Here is a 22694-nt window from a genome sequence, read left to right as displayed (position 1 = left end):
TTGAGGAGCTGATTAAACTCTGATTACTGTTAAGAAGGGTTAAAAATAAAAACACCTGATGCACAGTGAATTGTTTAGAGGGTAAGAGTTAGATTTCAGGTTTTAAATTCCTTCACGTCAAATAAACTAATAAGAATGATGAGCATCTTTTCTCTGTGTTTTGTTTCCTTGTTATGTGGTTTAGTGTGTGTCTCAGGTCAGTCTGTTGTAGAGAAACAACACTGTGACATGTAGTCGTATACAAAGAGGATGAAGGAGGTGTTTCCTTCATTCTGCTGCTGATCTCAGGTCAGCCATTTTTTTTCCCCGTTGAGGGGTTTTTTGGGGAGTTTTTCCTGATCAGCTGTGAGGGTCATAAGGACAGGGATGTCGTATGCTGTAAACCCTGTGAGGCAAATTGTGATTTGTGATATTGGGCTTTATAAATAAAATTCATTGATGGAACTGATTGTCATTTTGCAAAAGTGGCCCCTGGGCAAAGCGAGTTGGGCGTCCCTCCTCTGTGGGGACTGACTCGCTCTTCAAGTGGGCACTAGAGGACATTTAGTGTTGGCTTCATTTGTCAGCCTGGAGGTTGNTTTCCTCTTTGATAAAGCTTATAGTTAGGGCTGGCTCAGGCTTGCCCTGTACCAGCCCCTAGTTAGGCTGACTTAGGCCTAGTCTGCCGGAGGACCCCCCTATAATACACCGGGCACCTTCTCTTCTTCTCTCTATCTCTTATGTCCTGTTACTGCATCTTGCTAACTCGGCCGTACTGCATGTCTCTAACTCGGCTCCTTCTCCGGAGCCTTTGTGCTCCACTGTCTCGCAGGTTAACAGCCTTGTGCTATTGGGCTTAAAAAAATTTGATTGATTGAAATGATTGTCATTTTGCAAAAGTGGCCCCTGGGCAAAGCGAGTTGGGCGTCCCTCCTCTGTGGGGACTGACTCGCTCTTCAAGTGGGCACTAGAGGACATTTAGTGTTGGCTTCATTTGTCAGCCTGGAGGTTGCTGCTTTCATGCACACATGAAACATTAAGCTGATTTAGGCTAAATGAAGACGAATTTCTGAAGTTGAAGTTTTAGCATTTCCAGACTTTGACTGGATATAAATGTGTTCAGAGTGACTAAACGGTTATCTGTGTGTGTAGCCCTAAAGAAGTCTCTGATATACAGTGTCCATATATTTGTTTAAGTAAATTCACTTGTTAATTTAAGTAATGCTTCCTGATGTTTTATATTTATTGTTTTTATATATGCTCCTGTAAAAAGCAGCTGCTGTTTTAAGAGTGGGCATTACAAAATGAGAAGGGGATTTATATATATATATAAAGATATATCAGACTGTACATGTGGTGACAGCTCTGCTTTAGTGTCTGTGAGTGAGATGCTTCAGAGAGCAAGTTCCTGAGTGTCTACAGGCCTGTAGTGCCCCCTCCTGGCTGATGTGGGAACCTTGCTGGGATGGATCTACAGTACATCAGGTGTGATAAACAAACACATTGTCATTTCGTTTTACCACAAAGTATGACATTCTTGACCTTAAAATGTATGTTTTAAATTCATTAACAACATATTTAGATTTCATGTCGCAACTCAAACGGGAACAAAAGATAATATTGCTCTCCCCATGAGCTCTACCGGAAGGGGCGTGACTTCGGCACTCTATAAATAAGACCTTCTGGAAGTTTCTCCACAGTTCCAGTTCTTCACCTTCATATAAAATGGCCGTGTGTCAGATGCGTCGTCTCGCCCTGGTCTTTGTATTCATGTTCTCTGACGTCTGCTGTGGCGGTAAGTTTGCTGTGTGAAACGGTGAAAGTGTGACAATCAGCCGGTCGACACTTAGATCGGTTAAAAAGCAGCACTGTGTTCGTTATTTAATGAAACGTCCCGCTGGCAGAGTTCCTGTCCGGTGTCATGGCGGCGCGGCCTGAGCATCAACGGTTGACGGTGTCAGTTAGTCAGTCTGAAATAAGGTGTTTGGTTAACACAAGCTGACGAGACTTTAACGTTTTGTTCTACGACATTAAATACGTCAGTAAACACGTCAGTGAATGTAAAAGCTTATATGTGTCGTAGTTAAACTCCGAAACTCCGCGTGACGCACTTTAAAATCAAAGCTAACTGCCTCGGTTAGTTTTAGCCGCCTGAAAAGGCCAGCCAAAAATGCGTACAATTTGAAGTGTACGTTACAGTAAGATTATTTTAACTGCTTTATCTTAATGTTTGCTGATTCAACTTATCACCGTGATTGTTGTTGTTTGAGCGACGTCACGGTAATTCGGCCTATACAGAGCTCCAGTGATGACGTTTTTCTGTAGTCCGACACAATGGCTCCCTCGTCATAAACCCTGTGTGGGATCTTTTCGTTGGACTTTGGATTATTATAGAAAATATGCTCTGTCGCGAACACACGTTTATGACACTGACATGTTTTGTTCAGTGATATAATCTTATATATCTAATGAACACCACTTTGTGAATATTGAAGTGTGAATACAGTCACCAGAAGTAAAACACTAACACTAAATCAGATTACAAACGAACTACACCACGGTCACATGACGTCACCACCATTAAAAACAATAGGCTCGCTGGAGATGAGTCAGGCCTGAGCAGGTTTGATCACCAGTGATTGCTGCACAATGCATGCTGGGTAGATTTGTGTCTGACTTCATCCTGACTTGCTCTTACATCATCCAAAAGTGGACAGTGATAATCTCGCGAGATCGAGGCGGCTGCAGTTTTTAGAGCCAGGTGCTACATCTGCTCTGACTCTCACCTGATCCAACAGCTGATTGGTTTAGATGTTGACTCAACGAGATGACGTATAAAATAAACTCTTAATGTTAATTGAGTTATAATCCTGATTTACACATGTCTGTTTTTGAACATGTGTAGCCTGTTATACAGAGATGTATTAATACATTTTAGTTCAGTCACAATAAAGCCTTTACATGGGATTTATATCTTGTTACCTGCAGGAACAGATGAGTTCAGCGCTGTTCATCAACGTGTATGACATATATGAATATGACAGGGCAACCTATAAAAAATCAGTCTGCAGGGCTCTTGCAATCTCTGCCCTCGCAGACTTAATGTGATGACAGTAAGACTACAGAACATCATTAAACTAGGCTTGTCATGATACCAGAATTTTAGTAGTCGAAACCAATGCCAGTGAATTTCCACGATTCTCGATACTCATTTGATACCACGATAAAATAAAAAAACAGAACTCGTGTATTCCTAAATTCACTACTTTATGAAAACGGTTTTCCACTGCTTCATATGAATTTGAGTCATTTTCTGTGGCTTTCAAAAACTTCTGTGATTTTCAACATCATCCCCAGACTGATACTGTAAAAGAAAAATAACATTTCAGTTCAAATAACAGAAGCTCGGAGACTGTAAGAAAGCAGCTCATAACGTTATGCGTGTAAATCTACAGAGTAGTTTGAATTTACAGATATGGTGACAGACAATTAGTCCGGTAGTAATTGCTTGAAACGCAACGTTAAGTAACGTTAAAGACGGTATCGTTAGCGTCACATAACGTTAGCCATCTCTTACAGGGTAAGTTACAACGTAAGGTAGCGAGTACTAGTAGCCGTCCCTATAAACGTAGTAAGCTGGCTCTCAAACCCAAATAACATAACGTATATTTCAGGATAAGTGTAACATAACACATGTGATGGTAAATTGAAACTCACTCACCTTGAATTTTTTAAACAAGTCAGGGTGTCTGTCTTTTAAGTGTTCAGCCAGGTTTGAAGTGTTTCCTTCTTTGGTCTGGAAACTTCGGAGGCACCGGTTGCACACTGGTTTTAACGAGTTTATAATTACTCTGCTTTCATCTGCCTCAAATGCAAAATATCTCCACACATGACCTGACTGGCACTTGTAGAAGCCACTGTTTCTAGCAAGGACTATGGAGAGAAGGCGTTTTTCTTCAGCGCTCGTCCTCAGCACAGACTGACGCGTGTATACTGCGCCCGACACGGCCCACTGAGGGCAAAGTTGTATCCGGTACTTACGGTACCGAAAAGAAAGAGGTACCGACGTATTTTTTGCGTGTTGGCATCGACTTAATACCGAAGTATCGGTTCTCATGACAACCCTACATCAAACACGACCCTACAGTGTCGTTAATGGTGAGGAAGGAGGAAGTTAAGACGTGACTGTAATGTAGTTTGTTTATAGCTTAACATTAGCTTTTTACCTCAAATCATAAAGTGGTGTTCATTAGTGAAGATTATCTCCAGCGGTGGACAAACTATACAACTCTATTATAGTACCTGAGTCAAATGCTCCAACAGACAACATGAGATTCTGTACTGATGATTCAAATCATCTACATTCAGGAGGCAGCTCGACAATACTGCTTTCATTTTTCAGAGAGGTGCGCTCTTTTTCTTTCTTGTTACAAACTGAACATGTTCTGTCTCTCTGCTGTTTCAGCTGTCAGTCTGTCTGAGGGACACGAGCTACCAGACAAGATGCAACAGGGGCCTCTGACGACCGAGCAACATGCAGGTGACAACTTAGCTTCAGTTCGATGACACAAATGTAGACTCTGATCTAAGAACTCTGATGTGGACGTGATGGTAATAAAAAGTTCTTAAGTTGCTACAAAAGAAGATATGTTAAATGAACACAAAGATAATATTGGGTGTAAATACAACAATGTTTCTGTTTTGTATTTCTCAGTAAGTTTTTGTCTCTGTAGTTCTTGTTCTGTTGCCATCATGGATGGTCAGGTAACAGTGGTAGTAGTGTAGGTATCTGTTGAAAGTTACAGACTGTTATTAAAGCAGAATTATTATGTGTATGTGGAAGGAAAGGTAACAGGCAGTCTAGCGCCAGGACCCAGGTAAAGGGCGGAGTCTATAAAAAGCGACAGGAAGCTCAGCAGAGTACCTGTACTGCAGAGCCAGTTCAACCTATCTCGTTTGACTAACCAATCACATTGGCCATCGTCATTGCACAGTGGCTCGTTCTTCAGTTGCAGGGTAATGAAACTTATAAACAAGATCCATCGCTGCACGGTGGTTCGTTCCAAAGTTTTAGTCTAGATGGAAATAGGGGTCCACGTGCACCTCCGGGATTTTTTTTGTGGCACTTGATTTTTCTTAATCCTCTAAGTGCCTGTTTTCAGATTTTGCCAGGTACCAAGCTGAAATAATGTCCCAAAGGCTTCATTTTTAACCCTTTATTGCACCTGTCCCCAACCGGAAAAAGAAAAAGATATAGAAAGTGGTGTAACTTTTGAAGCAAACAACATACAGAGACAAAAAACACATTTTTCCATACAACTCTGACCCAAGGAATTCAATTGAATGATTATTTTTGACATTTGACAACATCTTGACTCTATTTCTGGACAAAAACAACAAAAAAAAAGCGAAAAAAATGTTAATTTCACAACTATATTTTCCTTTTTTTCATGCACATACGGTGAAAAAATTTTCACCACCTGTTTTTTTTTTTTAATCAATTAAGTGTATATTTTACGATAATACTAGTTAGCAGACTGAAATAATGGCCCATGGGGTTTATATTTAACAGTTTATTACACCAATACCGAATCCAAAGAAATTGAAAATAGCCTTTTAAATAAACAACACAGAGAGATAAATGAACACATTTGTCCATGTGTGAAGTGCCTCAAAACAAGATTCGATCCCCGTCATGTATTTTACATGTCCCAACTCTGAGTATGGTCATTTTACCACACTTAGCACATGCAAGGGAGGGCACAGCGAGAGGCTATCATATCTACCACAGTATTTGTGATATGAGACTCTGTGAACCTGCCACTTCGCCATACCGTATGAAGGATATTTGTGACCAGATACCATTGTCATTAGAGGGCTTGCCTTTGGATGAAACTGGCTATCATCAAAACTGCTACAAAAGATTTACAGGGAAATTAGGTGGTTTGAAAGTGTCAAAGACCTCTATATCTGGTGAATCATGATCATCAATAGAGGACTTCCTACGCCGGCTCAAATCCAGTCAAATCAGTCTGAAGGGACTCGGTGTTCCTTCTTGTTTACAAATCAGTGCATTTTCTGTGACAAAATAAAAACCAAGGTCAAAACTGAAAATCTTACAAAGTTTCAGGGTTGGAAACACAAGGAACCAGCTGGAAAGTCATCGAACATAGTGCACAGGAATTGAATAAAGAGGCTCTTTACCGCAAGGTGCAGGGCAAGGACCTCTTTGCAATGGATGCCAGGTATCATCCATCATGTAGGAACAACTTCAACACGGAGTACCAAAACCACGTGCATGGGAGAGAGAGAGAGGGCGGAAAAGGCAGCAGACTGCATTGACAGCCGGCAGGCTCAAAAGATGGCAGCACATGATAAGTCATATAGCGTGGTAAAGGATTACATTCTTAGGAATGTGATTGAACGCAAAGAGGTTGTTCAGCTGAGATTCCTGTCCAACTTTTAAGAAGTTTCTTAAATAGAGTCAAGATGTTGTCAAAAATAATCATTCCATTGAATTCCTTGGGTCAGAGTTGTATGGAAAAGTGTTTTTTTTACTTCAGAAGTTACACCACTTTCTATATCTTGTTTTTCTTTTTCCGGTTGGGGACAGGTGCAATAAAAGGTTAAAAATGAAGCCTTTGGGACATTATTTCAGCTTGGTACCTGGCAAAATCTGAAAACAGACACTTAGAGGATTAAGAAAAATCAGGTACCACAAAAAAATCCTGGGGGTGCGCGTGGACCCCTATTTCCATCTAGACTATTTTTGATGTATGGGTCTTCTTTACTAGATCTGTCGCTGCACGGTGGTTCGTTCTAATGTTTTTGATGAGTCTTCTTTACAAGATCCGTCGCTGCACGGTGGTTCGTTCCCAAGGTTTTTTATGTATATGACTCTTTACGAGATCCATCGCTGCACGGTGGTTCGTTCCAAGGTTTTTTATGTATATGACTCTTCTTTACAAGATCCATTGCTGCACGGTGGTTCGTTCCAAGGTTTTTTATGTATATGACTCTTCTTTACAAGATCCATCGCTGCACGGTGGTTCGTTCTAATGTTTTGGATGAGTCTTCTTTACAAGATCTGTCGCTGCACGGTGGTTCGTTCTAATGTTTTGGATGAGTCTTCTTTACAAGATCTGTCGCTGCACGGTGGTTCGTTCTAATGTTTTGGATGAGTCTTTACGACATCTGTCGCTACACAGTGGTTCGTTCTAATGTTTTTGATGAGTCTTTACGACATCTGTCGCTACACGGTGGTTCGTTCTAATGTTTTTGATGAGTGTTCTTTACAAGATCCGTCGCTGCATGGTGGTTCGTTCTATGGTTTTATACAGTCAGGTCCATAATTATTTGGACAATGATACAGTTGTCATCATTTTGGCTCTGTACACCACCACAATGAGTTTTAAGTGAAACAATGAATACCTGCTTAAAGTGCAGACTCTCAGCTTTCATTTAAGGCTGTTTTCAAAAATTTTGTATGAACCGTGTAGCAATTACAACCATTTCTTCACACAGTCCCCCACCTTTAAGGGCTCATATGTATTTGGACAAACCAACGTAATCATTAATTAAACAGTCAGTTAATACTAATACAGTTAATGACTGCCTGAAGTGTTGGACCCATAAACATCACCAGATGCTGGGTTTCTTCCCTGGTGATGCTCTGGTAGCTGTCTGCACTTCCTGCTTGTGTTTTAGGTGTTTTGCCTTCAGTAAGAGAAATACATGCTCAGTTGGATTCAGGTCAGATGATATGACTTGGCCATTGCAGAGCGTTCCACTTCTTTGCCTTAAAAATGTCTTTGGTTGCTTTTGTAGTATACTTCAGGTCAATGTCCAACTGCACTGTGAAGCATCGTCCAATGAGTTTTGAAGCATTTGGTTGAATCTGAGCAGATAATATAGCCCTTGCAACCAAGTATTAAAACTAACTGTTTAATTGATGATTGTAATAGTTTGTCCAAATACTTATGAGCCCTTAAAGGTGGGGGACTGTGTGAAGAAATGGTTGTAATTGCTACACGGTTCATACAAAATTTTTGAAAAAAGCCTTAAATGAAAGCTGAGAGTCTGCACTTTAAGCAGGTATTCATTGTTTAATGTAAAACCCATTGTGGTGGTGTACAGAGCCAAAATGATGACAACTGTATCACTGTCCAAATAATTATGGACCTGACTGTATATGTTACTTCTTTACGAGATCTCTGCTTTCACCTTCCTTCCATTCCTTTAAATTATGCTTTGTAAAATGTTTCTCATAACGTGTTTTTGTATATTATTGTGTTCTTGTTTCTTTTCAAAGAAACTATAGAGCAGCCAATCACTGTTTTCCCAGATGTTTTAGATTTTAAGGTTCTGTAACTAATAAACTGAATGAGCCATTTTCTGTTTTCATTTTTNTGTGTGTGTGTGTGTGTGTGTGTGTGTGTGTGTGTGTGTGTGGTCACCTTAGCTTGCTCCATCCCTCCTGGTCTGCATTTATGCCTTTTACTGAACTTCCTTACTGTTACCTGGTTTAATGGAGACAAGTTATTATTCATCTTTGCCAATAAAATTCATATTTGTGGTGCAGCAGTCTCTGACTCCAGTTCATTCTGGGTTATGTGTGTTGAGTACTGAGTATCTTTATTATCTTTCTGTTGGAGTCTTTTCTATATGTTGTGTATTTCAATTGTTTCTATTGAACTATACTTCTATTTATGTTGTACTGTATCATGTTGTTATGTGTTATTATACCACATTGTACTCTACTGTAGTTCATTTGATTCTACCTTACACTGCTGTACCACTTTTCTGTGTCATGATAAAGTCTGGGTAAAGCATCAGTGATTTCTTTACACATCAGACTGTGAGCTGTGGAGTTACACCCTCAAATTGTTTTCATCATGTCGATGTCCAAGACGTTAGCGTGGGTCTAAAGTCATGGTGCTGACACACTGGAGACGTCCTTCTAGCACCCAATGATGATCCTTAATACCTTTCGGGTTGGGTCATTTTATCCGGAAGTGATGATATAATTAAGCAAAATCACACGAGAGGGAGTACTGTTTTACTAATAACCGCATAGCTGTGATTTCAAGTAGGACATGCTCCTGGACCAACATTGCAGACATCATCAGCGTGCTGCTTCTGTGCTTCTTTGCAAATTCCTTTATGCTTCTTCAGAGATACGTTAGTTTTCAAAATTGAAGTCAGAACAATTAATCAAAATCCTCAGTAACCCTAAACAAAAACCTTATAAGCTACTGCAGGGTTAGCGAGTTAGCTTGCTAACTAGGCAGGCTACGATAACGAAAAAAACTTGCTGATTGATTAGAATATTAGCGAGTTAGCTCACTAACTATTTAGGCTATGCTAATGAGTAAACTTGCCAATAGGCTAAAATGTTGTTCGTTAACAGTAAGAGTAAGGATAATAGCATTTTGCAGTTGTAAAAGACCCGTGAATGTCCGTAACTAGCTTATTCAAAACTAGTTTTAGTGCAAGGTTGCAGTGCTGGTGTTGATCCAGAACCATCATCACCATGTTGGCCCAGTATAATTTGGTTATAATAATTCAGGACCATCACCGCTATGTTGATGTCATTATAAACAAATTATCCAGAACCACTGTGATGATGATGATGATGATGATGATGATGACGGGCCTTGATAAACCTAACCAATCCATCCAGGGTCAACATGGTAAAAAGGAGGGTAAATGTCTTAATTGCAGGAATTTGTAACTGAAAAATGTTATTATCCTTAATGTTAATGTTAACGAACAATATTTTAACCTATTAGCAAGCTTACTTGTTAGCATAGCCGACCTACTTAGTGAGCTAACTTGCTAATATTCTAGTCAATCAGCAAGTTTACTCATTAGCATAGCCAACCTAGTTAGCAAGCTAACTCGCTAACCCTGCAGTAGTTTATAAGGTTTTTGTTCAGTGTTACTGAGGATTTTGATTAATTGTTCTAACTTCAATTTGGAAAACTAGCTCAGCTCAGAAGGAGCACACAGGGATTCTGAAAGAAGCACAGGAGCAGCATACTGATTATGTCAGAGGGCTGTGATTGGTTGGTCCAGGAACATGATGTGGGTTGTTGATCCAGGAACATGTCTTACTGGGTAAAATCACGAAGGTACTGTGTGATTTTGCCCAGTAAGACATGTTCCTGGACCAACATTGCAATCAACCAGTCACAGCCCTCTGACATCATCAGTGTGCTGCTTCTGCACTTCTTTAAAAATTCCTTTGTGCTTCTACTCTTTTCTCTCATTGGTAGGACATCTGGTGCTTTGTTGTAATTTGCTCCGTACAGTAAAGCTAACAGCTTTCTCCTTTTTAAATGTGACCATCCCTCACACTAGCTGCCAATCAGGCCTTTAGATGTGTCGCACTGATAATTCCCACGTGGGAATTGTGACAAATATGTTCCCCATGAAGGTTTTTTAAATTAAATTACATGTTTGCAGCTCGAGTTTGCCCCAGTATTAGGTAACAAGTGTGCACAACATACTGATGCAGTCAATTAAGAATTAATTCATAGCTTTGGGCCCAGCTGAATATTGTAGTAATAATTGTGGTTATCACAGAATCCCACGGCACACCTGGATTGGCATCATGGCACACCATTTGAGAACCACTGGGCTAGAATATTGTTCACTGACATTTAGAGTAAGGATAATGTCATTTTGCAGTTGGAAAGACCTGCAATAGACACAGGTACTCAAATGATAGGGTCTCTACTCTTTGTTAGTGAACCTACTTAGCAAGCTAACTTGCTAACCCTGCAGTAGCTTATCCACCTTATTCCTAGCCTGCATGATCCCTTGCCCAAATTATGTGCACGAATTCCGGCGTTGAATTGAAACCGGCGATTTCCTATGGTAACAGTTTGTTTACAGTTCTCTATTCTTCTTTCCAGGAGCAACTGGGAAATAAAATGTGGAACACACCACCTGTTCTAGCTCAAACAGGATCATGTGATCATACCTCTGCCATCTCTGACAGCCATCTCAAAGCAACCGAGCACGCTAGCAATTAGCTCGCCTTGCTCCGTTAAATATTGTTAACTTTAACATGTCGCGAGCAGCTTAAGGTAACATCTGCTCCTTCTAAAGATGGTTTATGTCTTCTGATGACTTATTAAGAGATACTAACACATAATTCAGTATTAACTAGCTCCATGTAAAGTGAATAAATGTGATGTTTCCCAGCTAATCCTCCGCTCATCTGCATTAACGACACAATTTACACTTTTATTTTAAACTTCTGATTTATTAAAAACTGTTCTGAGCAAAGCATGAAGCTGAATTTAGCAGCAGACTTCAGTCATAGTAATATAAAGCAGGAGTAAAAGAAATAACTTTTGGCATTCATCTTTCATATGATATAAAGGAAGTACGGTAAATCAGTGACACATTCTCAGCCCTAATGTCTAAATACATATTTAAGTTTGTTTTCTACTGTAAAAGACAAAGAGTTAGCTCAGCCTGGTTGTTAGTCGTTACAGACACGGACAGTGCAACAGGTACCAGAGCTCCACAAAAACATTTTAGAAAATGCTAAGTTAACGTTAGTTAAATATTTGTTAAAAAATAAATCAGTATTTGCTAAACTGAAGGCAAATGACTTTGGAAAATAACCAGCTTTGGCGGTTAGCCACCAAGAGTAGCCACTGGGACTAACCACAGACGGTCTATGGGACTAATTAGCTTACTGTTACTTCCTCTATCTCACAGGAAGTTGTGACCATAATCATTTCTACAGCCGTGCCCTCAGGAATAAGGTGGATAAGGATTGTTGTTCAGTGTTGGTGAGGATTTTGTTAATTTGTACTAACTTCAGTTTAAAAAAACAGCTTAGTTTTGAAGAAGCACAGGAGCAGTATCACCACATTGTTCAGTGCTGAAGATAATCACAGCCGTGCTGATATTCTATGGAGCTATATTGGGGCCAAATGTTTTGTACTTGAAAAAATTAAAGTTTGAAACTGAAAATTCAAGTTTTGATCTTGAATTTTGAAAAATAAATCAATGTATTCAAAATAAACATAAGTGTACAAAAGGTTTTTTCAGGTTAAATATAATTATGATTCACTCTGGTAATTCTTTTGAAGAAATTATTTATTTTCATTTTTCACTTTCTTATTTATTTCAGATCCTATTTCTTTCAGTTGCACATTTTATCTTTTCAGATTCAGATCTTTTCTTTTGAGTTGCAGACTTTTGGTCCTGATCTAACGTGGGGGGCGTGGCATCAACTGAGAAGGTTGTGGAATCATGACAAGACAGCTTAACAAAAAGGCTAGGGACCTTCCCCTATCACGGTGCCTTCAGGGAACGTAGGAACTAAAACAACTGAACTCAACACTTTATGTAGGCTACACCATGTGATTGGCAGTGAAAAAACTGATGTCAGTGACAAAATTCCATTTGCACGGCTAAATCTGTTTTATTGTTATTGTTTTTATCTGTGTTATTGTGCACTTCAACAGCCACACTTTAAGTGCTGAAATTTCTGATTTCCACATAGTACTGTGAACGCAATGATGGCGTCCTGCTCACCTGCTGGAGCCAGCACACAGGTGAGAAATGTTCAAAATGAGAGGTCGTGTTGTGACTACATTCAATGTTTCTGACGTCTTTAAGTGGTGAATGGGCAAAGCTGGAAGTTAAGCATGGGGCTAACGTTAGCATCGAGTAGCTTAACATTATTTAGCATTCAGACAGTAGTAGGCTCCTGCGTGAAAAACACATAAGAAATACATTGAATAAGGGTAGTGATGTTTCGGCTGTGGGAATGCATGTAGTTGTTGTGGAGACACGTCATACTTCGGCCGTCCCATTTCTCCTTGCAACATAGGCACCTGACTGGGGGTCTGATTAAAGTTGTCCTCCATATTGACAAGAGTTGCACTAACAACATCCTGTGGCATCTCAACCTGGCCAGACACTGACCTTAAAAGAACCATCTCCTGGTTGACTACAAACTGCAAATAATCCACATCAAGGAGCAATTTCTGCGTGACCTGCGAAACTTTAGTCAGTAGTGTTTGAAGAATGTCCCTTTTCAGTTGCTCCTAGTATGTACCAGTATGGGTGTAAAGAAGAACACAAGCAACGGTTGCTATGGTAACAGTAAACAAACCCGCTACTGGTATGGCTCTGGCTAGTTGTTGGCCACTTTCCAGAGTCCTAGTGAGTTCATATCGCAAATAGATGCATTATGTGAGAGAGAGTGTGTTAGCCCCATGCTTAACGTCCAGCTTTGCTAATTCACCACTTAAAGACGTCAGAAACATTGAATGTTGTCACAGAACGACCTCTCATTTTGAACATTTCTCACCTGTGTGCTGGCTCCAGCAGGTTGGCCTGCTGAACAGGACGCCATCATTACGTTGGATGGATGGATGGATGGATGGATGGATGGAAAGTTAGAAACTGGCTTTAATGATTGTGAGGGAAGACTGTTAAATTAAAATGATTGATGTGATGTGAATAAAAGGAGTGAAACAGTGTGACTCCTGAAAGTAACATGAAGTGATCCTCTACAGAGACGACATCTCACTCTGTTGGGAGTTGTTGGAACTACAGGAAGGCTCTGATTAGAATATGGTGTTACAGAGTGGAACTTCTTCCCTCACGGATTATCTTTTGTCACATTGCACACACAAGCCCTTTTTAAACAGGAGTTGTGCAAATCTGCAGGAAAGCCCAATAGTCTTTTTTTCAGCATTGGCAGTATAAAACAAAATCGGGGAGTGCAGCAAAATGCCACCTGCCTACTTTTGTTTATACGGAATGCGCCTTTTTTGGGGCAATGGGGGGCGTGAGCAAGTAACAAAACGTGTAGCTCAGCGTGTGACGTAAACAGTGACGTGGGAGGGAAGCTGCGGCTGGTCGGGCAGCGATTCTCTCATAAGTCGGCCCGTCTTTCACCGTCCCCGTCTTCTGACGGTTAATGGCCTCTTCCTTTGCGAGGACAAGGAGAGTTCGCAATTCTTTGTCTCCCCAGTTGCTCATCTTTACAGTGTCTCAGGTTTGCGTTTCCCTCTTGCTACTAGCTGCTCGCTAGCAAAAGTTGGCCGCCATTTACTGATGTTTCGCCCCCTATTCCAGTACATCTCCCGAAGGAGCACGCAGGGGGGGCTGTGGCAGATAGGGAACGTCTCCCCGCCACCCCCTGCAGCTGCCTTTATTGGGGTTTTATCCCCCAGCCAATGTCTTTCCTCCAGAGCCACAGCCAGTAGCTCACTTTCTCGGCCTCCTCTCCTAGCTCCCTCACGGCCTTCCGCAGATTTGACCCCACCATTCCAGCACCATGGAGTAGTTGGACCATAGTTTTGCCAACAAAGCCCTGGCATCTGACCTCCACGGGGTAAACCCTGGCTTCACCCTGGCTTCCATGCACTTGAGGAGCCTTGTGGTGCATGGTGCCGTCTGAAGAATGCTTGTCACGTCATCCATGTGGCTCCTCAGCAGTGGGAGCCTCTCACCTGATGTTAGCTTGATGTCGCAGACTACCTACCCGGCTCTGAGGATTATCTCAAAGGCCCACACAATAGGATGGGGGAGATGCCGCATCTCATGGCAATTCCGCGTTCCAGCTGTTGCCATCCTGTTGTAGCCTTCCAGAGTGAAACACGTGCAGGTTTTAGAAGTATCTGGTGATGATGTTCTGAACACAGTCTGGTACATGAAAACATTTCAAGGCGAAGTCTATAGCACTGAGCACTGAGCCATATGCGTTTGTGAGATCCAACCACACCACATTCAGGTTGCTCTTCTCTCTCTTGGCGCGCTGGATTTGTTCCCAAATCATGGCAGAGTGTTCGATGCATCCGGGGTAGCCTGGGATTCCAGCCTTCTGGCAGCTTGTGTCAGTGTTTTCATTTGCCATGAGGAAGCTGGTCATTCTCCTTGCCAGGACAGAGAAAATCCTCCTCTCCACGTTTAACAAGGCAATGCTTCTGAACTGGCTGATACGGGAGCTCTGCTCTTTGGGAATGAACACATCGACGGCTTGCTGACACTCTGCTGGGACTTCTTCCTTCTTCCAAGTTGTTCTCATAAGCTTCCACAGTACTTTTGGGGCAGTTCTTGCACAGCTTATAGGGAAGCCCATTGGGCCCAGGGGCTGAAGCTGACTTTGCCTTCTTGATAACCTCTTCCACTTCTCGCAGATTAGGTGGGGAGGTACCAAATGGCAGGATCAGTGGGGCTTGCCGTGGTACATACTCTGGGGAGCCAAGCGGTGTGGCTCGTCTGTCACTGTGCTGGTTCTTGATGTGTTGCTCCAGCTCCTCCTTACTGATGTCTAGCTTCCTGCTCTTCATCCAGCAACTGTCGGGCATACTTGAAGGGATCTCTGAAGAAGCCGGCTCTTTACTTCTCTCTTTACTTCCTCCTCCTCCTGATCCTCTCAACTCTCCGCAGCCTGCCAAGGCTTCATTTGAGTTCATCCCACAGCTCCTTCAGGCCACCTTTCTCCTCAGTTGCAGCTTTCTGCCAGCTCTGACGGTGCTACTGACGCCTCGATCTCCTTCCTGTCCTTGGGGCTGTGGGCTCCTTCCTACTGACTTCACCAAACCTCTGTCTGCACTCTTCAGAGATGATCTCCCCAAAGATGTTGAGCTTGTTCTCGACACTTCCTCACAATGCCAGATCCAACAGCTGGCTCAAGTCAAGGTTCTGCCATGCTACCCGATCATTTGCTTTAGGCCACTTGATCTTATTATGCCTGCCTGGCTGCTTAATCATCGGCTTTGTAGGGTGTACCTCTAGTGGGCGGGTGTCCCTTCCATCATGGGGTCTCGTTCTACTACCTCAGACAACTCAGTGCCTTTGGGTCCTGCGGCACTTTGGTTAAAATCCTGGCTTTGGGTCCCTTTAGTCTGACCTGGTTGAGCAGAGCGAGGTCGCTGATTTGTTTGCCTTCTGCACTTATATATTCTGCACTTATATAATAACCTGTGTGAACCTTTAAGAATGCAGAACAAAAATTCTAAATTAATGTTGGTTTTATAAATGAGAAGTTGGACCGTATGGGGAAGTCAAATGACTCCAAATGCCTCCCTTATATGGGAACACTCAGAGCCTGAAGAAGAAAACCTTGGACGAGGCTTTCTGTTTACTCTGTGGCGTCCTTTCGACTCTGGATGTTTTTGTCTTTTTCAGGCCAACATGTGATGACAGTGCACCCTGGAGATAACGTCACTCTGAGATGTGAGGCTGGTAATGTCTCCATCTTAGCTGTAGAGTGGACAAGACCTGACCTGGAGCCACCACAGTACGTCCTCTTAAACAGAGACGGACACTTCGACACAACCTTCCAGCATCCATCCTTTACAGGCAGGGTGGAAGTGGTGGACAGAAAGCTGAAGGACGGAGACGTGTCTTTAACTTTGAAGAATGTGACCAGCAGAGACTCTGGAACATACGAGTGTCGAGTTAAATCAGGTGGATCAAGACTTAAAAAGAGAGCCATCCTCAAGACTAATCCAATTACAGTCATCCGCCTGGAGGTTACAGGTGAGTGTGTGGAGCTCAGTGTGTCTGTGTCTGCAGTTTATTCCTGAGAGTCAAACATCAGAAATACAGAGGACAAATGACGGCTTATTTTAATCTTCAGGTTCAAAGAATGAGAACTTCATGGATGGAAACTTCCCTCGTGGACACGTTGGACTGGCAGCAGGAGTTGTTGCAGTGCTTCTTTTAGCTGCTGCAGTGTCTGTTGTTGTCTGGAAACATAAAAGACGTATGGACCAAAGATCAGCACAGTCTGCTGCAGATGAAGCAGGAAACGATCAGCTCATGAGTACCTCTGCTGTCTGAGACTCTTCACCATGATGGTCTGTTTCAACAATATTCTCCACAGGATGCATCATTGTCACACCTTCAGTCTTAAAACTTGATTGGGCAGAAAAACAGAAACCTCTACTCTTTGAATCTTTGAAGAAGTAGGACATCATGCAGGAGGCCCTGCCACACCCTTCCCTCTTCTCTCACCTCTGAATGCCCACAGTAGGAGTTGCAGTCTTGCCCTGAATGTGGCCTGCTTCCAGCAGACTAGCAAGAATGCCTTAGTGACCTAGAAGAATCCATTTCCTATGAACTCCTTTTTAAAAGACAAACAATAAACCGGATGTCTTCTTGGAAATCTGGGAACTGTTTCTGATACATTTCAGAGAATCAAACTCAGAGTAATGTCTTGTCTTATTTTGGAGCCAAGCAAGCGTTTTTTTTTGTTAATTTTATTTTGTCTGTTAAATGTTTCAACATACGTGGATATATGTGAATGTGTATGTGTGTGTATATGCATCTCAGAGGTACAGAGAACCTGTTATTTTATTAATTTATTAATTAGTCCCTCCAGAAAACCATTTTCTTGCGATCGCAATAATTAACGCAAATTCAATGCAAGTCTGCAATATTTGCAGGGGCTTGCAATTTTTCAAAAGTCCCACTGTTTTTCCGCATTTTCCGGCCAACCGGAAGTCGTCACGCACCCAACGTCATTTCAAACGTCAGACATCAGATTTGACGTGTCATCAAATGAGTTTATGTTATTGCAGTATGGAGAAACGTTCCGTATTGACATAAGAATTTGCACTTAGATCCTGGAGGGACTGATAAATAGTATTATTATTATTAATAATTATTTTTATTTATTTATTTATTTAGTTGTTAGGCCAGACAGATTTTGTTTTACACACACACACATACACACCCATGCTAAATTTGTATGTTTTTTTCACTGTCTTTTTAAATAAAAACTTTTTGAATTGTACCTACTGTCTGTTTAATGTTGCACAAGACTGAATGAATAGTCATTCTCTGCAATGTCAACAACTCCCAAATCCTTCAACTTTTACTATCAGTATAGTCATTTTAATTATTGTTATTATTCTAATTAATAATCAGAGCTCCAAATGCTGACAGCTTAGTGTGTTTAGTGAGACTGATATAATTTATTGGCTCTCGTTTTTGAATTTTTTTGGAATGGTGCCCCACGAGGTGATTTAATGTAAAATAAGTCACATTATTATTAATTATGAGTAATCATTATTATTGCTAATTATTTATTATTTCTGATAGCTGATTTGAAACTTTAATTGGAGATTTGTTACAGCGTCAGGTCTCAACATATTTGTTCTTATTTCAGTTCTTTTTTTCCCCATAGCAAACTGGTCCCAGTGGACAGTCAGACTGAATGTGATTCATGTCAAATATCGACCCTGAGCCAGTGAGAGTACTAGAATACTCAGTTAATCACATTACAATTATAAATATATTTAACTTGAGTAAATAAGTTCTCTCCTCCAGGAATCAATACCTTGTTGTGTACAGTGAATGAGAATAGAATCTTATTTTATTTTCTGAACATTATTATTATTATAATAATAATTTTTTTGGTGGATGCTACTTTATTTCTACTTTTACGATGAAGACATTTTCATCCCCTGTCGGGAGTTATTTTCCCAGTATTCACCGGCTCATTATACATTATCCCGCTTATTACACGGCTAATTATCAGTTGAATAGACAGAATATTGATTAATTATACATTTTGTAAGCGGTAACGGCTACTTTAGCCCGATTATAATAAAAAAAAAAAAAAAAAAAAAGTAACTGTTGTCAGGGTAGCGTCCCTATAGCAACGCCGGGCTACATAGCAACTGTGTGTAATGACCATTGCTACTAGCAGCAGTCATTACACAGTAATATCAGACCGCAGAATGCCGCGACTGACCAATCAGAATGCAGCATTTAATAGAGCCGTGTAATAATCAAAAGTACCATCTCTTCAAAGACACTTAAGTAAAAATAGTTATTTGTGTAAAAATATACTCCGATAAAAGCAAGTGAAAAGGTACTTTTACAGCAGGAGAAAGCCTGAATAAGCAGCTCTCACTGAGATGTAGAGACAAAATGAACTCAGCAGCTGGAGTTTATTAAAAAAAGCTGAAGAATCAGATTGTTATGAATCCTTAAAAAATGACATTGTTACAGTAGAAACAGTGAATGTAGTGTGTTGCTTTGCTCTGATGTATCACAGACCTTGTGGGATGATATCTTTTACCATCTGAACAGAAAATGAAAATGTCAGCAGACAGACGAAGGCTCTGCTTAGATTTATATATTCCCAGATAATGTTATAAAAATGATATAACCTCATGTGTTTTATACTGAGGAGCCGATTAAACTCTGATTACTGTTAAGGAGGGTTAAAAATAAAATCACCTGATGCTGCTCAGAGTCAGAATAAATGAAATCAAATCATATGATTTAATATGAGGGGGTGGTTGTGGTGGTTGTTGTGGTGGTCGTAGTTGTGACCTGTGTAGTAAAGATGCTGTTTAATCAGTCACACCTGTCAGGTGGGTAAATTATCTTGGAGAAGAAGAAGAAGTGCTCATTAACACAAACTTTAACAAATTTGCAACCAAAATTTGACAGACATATATTTAATGAGTGCATAAAAAGTCAAAGATGATAAATTTAAACCTGCAAGAATGAGAGCAAAAACTAAATGTGCTCCAATAAAACACTTCTCCATGTTGGATCTGCCTCCAGCATTTTCAAAACGAAGCACACAGTGTTTATTTAGTGTCCTTTTGTAGGTGTTTTCCTTTTTCTATGCCTTTTTCTGATAGTTTATCATCCATGGGAATTAATGGATTACTTCTTTAACGTCTCTGAAGAAGTTTTTCCTCTCTTTATGTTTGTTCTTCATCTCTTTGTGGTCGTTTTGTTCCTCATTGTAGAATGAGTCTACAAAACCACATGATCACATGAGAACAAAACACAGAGAGAAAAGATGCTCATCATTTTGTTTTATTTCATTTGAAGAGATTTGAAACTTGAAACAAACATGAAGAACAACACGACTCACAGCAAAGTCTGAACCACCATCAGCTTTAATTTGGACCAAAAATATGTCAGCTGCTTTGTTGACAGTAAACACATCAGGGGCCTCATTTATAAAGCTTGCTTGGCGTACGCCACTTCCCACGCAAAGGTTGTGATTTATAAAAATAAACTTGGTGGGAGAATGTGCACACCAGTACATCAACTTTGATCCTTGCGCACAAACATTTTGGAGACGGGGGAAACTGGCGGCACAGATGGTGAGGTGGTGAATTGAAGCCAGATTCATCTCATACATTTAATGTCATCACACATCAGACTTATAGACCTGCGTAATCATAAACACCCAAGTCTGCAGTGTTACAGATGTGTTCCTTTAGTGAGCCATTAGGCCTACTACTGTATGCACAATGTTCAAATATCATACTTCCATCTTCAAATGATATAGAGCGGTGGATAGCACTGATTGATTAGTATTAAATGTGACAAGGTGTGTAACAATCAGTCTAATTGCTGAGTAAGTGTATAAATAGTGCGGAGACACTCATGCGTAATGCTGCACAATGGATGCGCTGGCACTGCTGGAAGATCACGCAAATGGTAGGATCAGCATGGAGAGAGTCTTTAGGGACCAAGAAGATTTCCTGGCCCATGATGATGACTGGCTAATAAGCCTATTTAGATTCCCTAGAGCAGTGCTCTTGGATCTATGTGCTGAACTGGGTCCAGTGTTAGACAGACCCACCCGCCGGAACAGCGCCATCCTGGTGCATATACAGGTGCTGACCACTCTGGGGTTTCTGGCAACCGGCTCTTTCCAGCGGAAATTAGCTGACAGGTATGTGTTTGATATAATCAACAATATATAATGTTACATTTTCTGTCTAAAGCCCCTTTTGGGTATACAAGCTGCCTGCGGCCCCACTGCCACTACGGGGCCCCCAGATGGATGCACGGTAAACTGAATTGACTGATTGTCACACCTCTGCGTAGACCTGGCAGCCCTGTTATTTACAGTGACCTGCAGTGTACTTATTCACAGGGTGGGATGTGTGAGGATCTGCATGTTTGTTTGATCCAAAAAAACTGGCAACGATGACTATTGAGTCAACATCATGTATAAAGTGACCTGTGGCAGGGCTGGGACCCTACGGACCAGGGAGCAGGTGCTGTTCACTGAACGGAGCATGTGCAATACCGTCTATGAAGATGCTGAAGCAGGCATATCCCTCAGGAGCGGAGAAGAGGAAGATAAAAAGGTGGAAGAGGCAAACAAACAAGCTCAAGGTAAACTCAAGAGAAGCAACGTTTGTCACTTACCAGAATGTGCAATATGTGTTTATGAAAGTTACTGACCAGTTTGCTGTTTTGTTGTTTGATTAATGCACTCACACAGTGTAGAGTTTCAAATGATTATGGTGAAACCTATCTTTCAGCAAAGTTGGTACATCCTTCATTTTCAATATAATTCACTGAAAGATTTAATAGCAGCGTTGGTCAGGATGCACAACATATCTGTGGATTATATGTCTAATAATAAAGGGTCAAAAACTACCTGCCCCATACTGTGAAGGTCAGAATATGAACAGAAAGGGTTAAAAAATCACACTAAACTAAAGCTGTATTGGATAATACTATTAGTTACCCCTACATACATTTTCTCTTAGCATTTTTTCCCGTTTACAGTAATTGTTATTGAAATTAATATATATAAGTAATTAATATATCACTTATATCACAGAAGGAGCAGTACTCAAATATTTTGGTGGTGGTGGAACCAGAGAGGATGAAAGCTCTGGTCGGTGAAAATGTTTAAAATTACTGTGTTGTCTTCTTGTTCATGTATGTTACCTGGTATAATTGCTATGTTTGATCTACTCTGCATGTTATTCATGTTGTATTTGTATTTTCACACAGCAGCTGGAGATGACAACACTCCTGGTTCATCCACAGAGGACACCAACACATGCTCCTGGTACATAAACTATATTTCCAACAGGAAATAAATAATGTCTTTGTTTACAACAATCTGAACTCATTTATGATTTTTAGATATAATGATTCACACCCCTAGACTGGTTTCACTCATATCTCTCTGGCCGTACTCAGTTCATCCAGTTGAAATCTTACACATCCCATCCACTCCCCCTCTCCTCTGGTGTTCCCCAGGGCTCTGTCCTTGGCCCGATCCTATTTATTATTTACCTCCTCCCACTTGGACTGATATTCCGTAAACATAATATCCATTTCCACTGTTACGCGGATGACACCCAGCTCTACATTTCCTCCAAACCCACTTCCACCTGCCTGCCATCCTCCCTCTGTGCCTGCCTGCAGGAAATCAAAGTCTGGTTCTCCTCAAATTTCCTCAAACTCAATACTGATAAAGCTGAGGTAGTCCTCACTGGCTCAAAGTCCACCCTCACCAAACATCCCAGTTTCACCCTCACCACAGACAACTCCTCGGTTTCCCCTTCCCCTCAGGTTAAGAGTCTGGGTGTCGTCCTCGACAGCACCCTATCATTCCACACCCACATCAACAACACCATCCGGTCCGCCTACTTCCACCTCTGCAACATCAACTGCCTCCGCCCTTCACTCGCTCCCAACAGCACTGCAATCCTGGTTCATTCTCTGGTTACTTCCTGCCTGGATTACTGCAGTTCCCTTCTCTCTCAGGGCTCAACAATAAGAATTGCCCGATTGCCCGGGGCAAGTAAAACTCACGGTCGGGCATGTAAACTAACAACTCACTTGCCTGATCGGGCAAGTTGCTAAAAATAGTAAAAGTTAATAACTAATTGATAAAATAAATGTATTTTAAAACGTGCTCTTCTGCTCTGATGCAG

General features: G+C 41.1%; 2 protein-coding genes across 3 annotated transcripts in view; both read left to right on the top strand.

Moving 5' to 3' along the window:
• The window catches only part of LOC126400681 (butyrophilin-like protein 3), a 101753-nt gene that overhangs the window by 5871 nt on the left and 73188 nt on the right, over window positions 1–22694 (top strand). The window lies entirely within an intron of this gene.
• Window positions 1655–17722, top strand: LOC126400686 (uncharacterized). Of its 2 annotated transcripts, XM_050061586.1 has the most exons (4): window positions 1655–1774; window positions 4445–4519; window positions 16153–16506; window positions 16607–17722. In XM_050061586.1, exons 1-4 carry the CDS (start codon window positions 1705–1707, stop codon window positions 16807–16809), a joined length of 702 nt encoding a protein of 233 aa, XP_049917543.1. In that variant the 5' UTR covers window positions 1655–1704; the 3' UTR covers window positions 16810–17722. The 2 variants fall into 2 exon arrangements, 1 of the variants encoding a protein (XP_049917543.1); XR_007570993.1 differs by lacking the exons at window positions 16153–16506; window positions 16607–17722 and adding an exon at window positions 10899–11938.

Source organism: Epinephelus moara, chromosome 14 (genome assembly GCF_006386435.1).
Source record: "Epinephelus moara isolate mb chromosome 14, YSFRI_EMoa_1.0, whole genome shotgun sequence".
Classification (NCBI taxonomy): Eukaryota; Metazoa; Chordata; class Actinopteri; order Perciformes; family Serranidae; genus Epinephelus; species Epinephelus moara.
Note: the sequence above shows the minus strand (reverse complement) of the source record. Positions and strands in the feature narration are given on the sequence as shown.